This window comes from Ptychodera flava, chromosome 15 (genome assembly GCF_041260155.1).
Source record: "Ptychodera flava strain L36383 chromosome 15, AS_Pfla_20210202, whole genome shotgun sequence".
NCBI lineage: Eukaryota > Metazoa > Hemichordata > Enteropneusta > Ptychoderidae > Ptychodera > Ptychodera flava.
The window spans coordinates 29,328,020-29,332,265 of record NC_091942.1 but is presented as its reverse complement, the minus strand read 5'-3'; the positions used below and the strand labels follow the sequence as shown (position 1 = coordinate 29,332,265).

At 46.4% G+C, this 4,246-nt stretch overlaps 1 protein-coding gene across 2 annotated transcripts; it reads right to left on the bottom strand.

The window, feature by feature from the left end:
* Positions 1 to 419: 419 nt before the first annotated feature.
* LOC139151813 (uncharacterized) lies at positions 420 to 3,452 on the bottom strand. Of its 2 annotated transcripts, XM_070724811.1 has the most exons (3): positions 3,258 to 3,452; positions 2,960 to 3,157; positions 420 to 2,733 (listed from the first exon to the last, which is right to left on the bottom strand). In XM_070724811.1, the coding sequence occupies exon 3, from the start codon at positions 2,628 to 2,630 to the stop codon at positions 858 to 860; it is 1,773 nt and encodes a 590-aa protein (XP_070580912.1). In that variant the 5' UTR covers positions 2,631 to 2,733; positions 2,960 to 3,157; positions 3,258 to 3,452; the 3' UTR covers positions 420 to 857. The 2 variants fall into 2 exon arrangements, with proteins under 2 accessions (XP_070580912.1, XP_070580911.1); XM_070724810.1 differs by lacking the exon at positions 2,960 to 3,157.
* Between the last annotated feature and the right edge of the window lie 794 nt (positions 3,453 to 4,246).

Sequence of the window (4,246 nt, the reverse complement as noted above, 5' to 3'; positions counted from 1 at the left end):
TTACCTACTTTTAGATGAACATGACATGTTCAGAACCAGATTTCGATCGTCGCTTGCCATTAGTACGACATGCACACAATGTGATCTCAATGCGGACTATTCTCAATACGAACAAAAACAGAAACGGGCATTCATAGAGCCTGTCATGACTGAAAAATACGTCAACTTAGAGAGACCAGTCGGCAAACGTAAACACTTTAAGTGGGAACGACTCCAACAAACTCTAGGGTGTCAATTTTCTTAGTATATCGTGATTCGATATCTGGTTTAGATTCTCCGTTTCGAGTTTTTTGATCACGGTACATACATCTGATTTTTTTATCATCACAGCTCAATGCCTCATGACGACCTGACGGAAAACAGAAAAGTTCTGCCAGGGGATGTTCTACAAAACGCCACACTACCAGAAAAGAGAATAATTCAATGTTCTGAAAGAGTTTATTACTTATCGCAACAAGTGATACAAATTGGAAGTATAAATTCTCACATGTGGCCAAAGTCCCATAATGTAAATGATATCGGGCACTATGAATCCATTTCGACTTGGTGGCAATTAAAATGCGGCTTTCTTTGACAGCTCTTGCAGTGATCCATCAAAATATCGGAGCTCGTTCGCGAAAACAAGTTTTTGTTGAAGCCGCATATAATAAAACCCAGCCATGTTCATCGTTAACCCGGTATAGGCTTACAAACATCGGCTATAATATTAGGCGTCGAATCGATAAGTGATGAATTCCAGCTCCTGGTTACATTTGATGTCTTGGTCGTTTAACTCCATTGTGCCGTGTAAACACGAACATCGATTCGTATTAATTATGAGCTTCGCTATGGGTGGGATTGAAGAATGGCGTGCGGCCTTACTCAATATCCGAGTCCCCTATTTCAGAAAGAACATCGGGACTGTTCGGCGGGGGAGGGCAACCTGAGTGACCCGTCTCGCCCTGGCTGTTCGCACACGGACAATTTACACAGTGCACGGGTAGAACAACAGGTTTTTTCTTCGGAGGGGTGCTCATGCTCGGGTCGTTCTGGCACCAGTGGTTGTAGTAGTGCGAGTAGTTAGCTTTGGAAAGCCCTATGGCTTCCGGCGATGTCTCCTTGATCGACACACGGGAACGTTTGTCGGCGCTGCCCTGGCGCGGTGAGGACATCACCCGACCCCTGGCGAGATGCGGAGTCGGAGATCTGATGTCCCTAGGGCTAGCGAGTCTTCCGTTGCCACTTAGGTCGTAATGGTAGTTCGCCATGGCGTCACGGGGGTTTGATGCTCCGCTGTACCCTCTACCCCCTCGTACATTATCAACATCTTTAAACATTTGGTCCCCATCGAAGTCGTCCATATTGATTCGCACATGTTTGTTAGCAAATCCATTTATTCTAGTTCTCCCGACCATCAATTTTCCGCTAGTTCTCTGTGTTTGCGTAGGTGCTCTTTTCGATATTGCGCCGTTCCCAGAAAAGGTATTGCCATATACAACCCCGTTGTGTGTTGTGTCTATTCTCAAGGACGCAAAACCGACAGGTGCTTTTCCGTTTAGTATTTTGTCGGCCAACCGAAACATTTTCTTTATGTCGTCGTTGTTCGTTGGCGGGGCTGATTTTGGCCTCGATTTCGGCCTAGAATCAGAGCTGTCACTACCGCGGCTCGAGTCTTTGAATCGCACCGCCGCGCTGACGGGCCTTGTGGACGACTTTGCCGACAAGTTCACATTTTGCGATTGCTTTCCAGGAGTTGGTGTACCGACTCTCTGATTTTTGTTTCTGGTAGCATTGCGTGCCGACTGCGCCCTGAGTATCCTTGGCGAAGTCGGGTAATTTTTCAAAGGCGACATTCTCCCTTGTGAGCTGTGCCAGTCCTGTGAGTGCAACTCGTAACTACCGTCGAACTCATGATGCAGCGATTCGCTAGTACTGTTCGACGCTACCGAGAGAGTTTCCAGGTCGCTCGTCGATTCGGAAACCAGAGCGTTTATTCGGGTGGCTTTGTTTGTGCTTCTCCATCGTGGATCGGCGCTCGCCGCTCTCTTCAGGTATAAACCTGTGTGGTTACTATACGCTGTCTGAGATGGTTTCTCTGATTTACGTTCACTGCTCTGGTAATCACTGTCATTGGCATGCCCTGTCTGAAGCGTTTTGTCAACATTTGGACAATCGCTCTCACACCCATAGTTCGACACATTGTTCTCTTCTATTCTAACGTCTGGTTGCTCACCTTGGTCGGTTTTCACCAGCACAACGCAATCGTTTCTGTTGCTTTTCTGCTTCTCAGCTCCCTGCCTCGGTGAGACGCTCGTCACGCCGGTGACACAGATTTCCAGCCGGTGTTTTTTGGCGTACTCTGTCAGGCGGAGACGGGTCGACGTTTTCACTGCGTCCCTGTAGCTTGGACTCGGCGCCGTCTTCGGCCTGGTCATTTTTGCGGCAGTACCCCGGAGAACTCCGAGCGGACGGGGACTGTTCTTGCTCATCGACGACGTGACTCTCAGCAAACCCTCGTCGTCGCTGCGGAACTGAGCCTGTGACTGCCTTGCCGACTGGCTGTGACGGCGAGCATTGGTCACTAGGAAGTCGGGGCCCTGGGGTCTTACACGACTCGTCGCACGACCGCTTCTCTCGTTGTACAGGAACATACCTCAGCGACAGAAGCTGTTAGATGCGTTGTGACTGGCGCCCTAGAACCGACGAGTTGCCAACATGCTGTATCCAGGTATGGTTGTCATGTTGTCTTTGCAGCTGAGCAATTAAAAACACAAAACACGGTGTTGAAAGTTAACATCCCTGCTACTGCCTGGCTCTATTCACTATCACTTTCTCCCGGTAATGTACGCCGCATTGAAAAAACACCCTTCTGCAGTTCGCATTTATTTATGGCAAGCCTATATCAGGGCAAAACTATTTCAACGTAGGGGTGATAAGACAGTTCAATATGAGTGGAAGTCGTTTCCCACTGTTTCTATACCTGAAAACAGTTGCGTCAAGGTTTCCGACCAACTTGGAGGCTCGTTAAGACATTATGTAACTGATCAACAGGTGGTTTCCTAAAGTCCGTCAAGCTTTTTTCAAATCCATTCTCCAGAGATGCGGCGCTTTGAAACATAGACCTTCACCTAATCCCCACCAAACAAAGCCTCTCTTGTCTGCACACAGATGAAAATACCTGCCCGATAGAGGATTTCACAATATTAGCGCCTAAATCCTGCTCAGAAAATGCCACTTGGTATGCGTTGCTTTTCCTGTTGTACCCAATCAGTACGCACCTGTATTCAACAAACGCCAAGCTTTTTGATGTGTCTCTTTGAACGGGCGGAGGCTCAAAAGTCATGCAGGGCCCTCTGTGCATTACAGGCAAACACAGATCCAGTTTCTTTTGAAAATCCTTGAGATACGGAACCTATCCCCGACCTGGTTTCACCAGCTGCCATGTTGGCCCGAGGCCTTTGAATGGCGGTTGCTAGCTCTACCGTATCCCATCGCACATCAATAATTTAACGTGCACAGAGCGCGTTGCATATTGAACACAATTGTCTCCAATAATTGGTTTTGCATTAATGGAAACCGCTTTACGTATTAGCACTCCGCTAAGTTAATGTTCTTGTCTGTCTTGACCACACGTTGCGAGACAATTAAAATGGACAGGTCATCGATCATATGAAAATTTGTGTAATATCCCTGACAGGTTTTGAGATATATTTCTCGCAGTGCTAGGTAACAACTATAGGGCAATGTTGTTGTGTTCTCAAAGCGGGTAAAAATCAATAAGATAGGTAGCCGGGCGATGCAGTGTGGCTGTAGCTAGACGAGAGCGCTGATACCGTGTACATACAATGACGGAGAGTGATTAAATGTCTGATGATAATAAACAGATCAATACGACTGTGTGTTGAGAACGGAAGATATACAGAAATGAACGAGATCAGTGAAATTGAATACCACACACCGTCTGATAGTCTGATCGTCAACAGTGGATTTGTTTGTAGAGAAATTTTAATCAGAACTGAGAAAGCAAGAAGTAAGCCAATCGCACGTCTTGTTATGTGGATGAGAGTGAACAACAGCGCAATGCATTGAATTAATGAATTACGATGAAGAAAGAATTCTTCCAAATTGAGAGAAGATTGAAAGATGAAACGCAAAGTTTAAAAATATCCGTTGATCGTGATGTAACGACTAATAGCGACCCATCCTTCCACAAGTATTTTTGTAGATTTCAGAGTACGCAGTAATGACCAATGGGGTATTAATAATT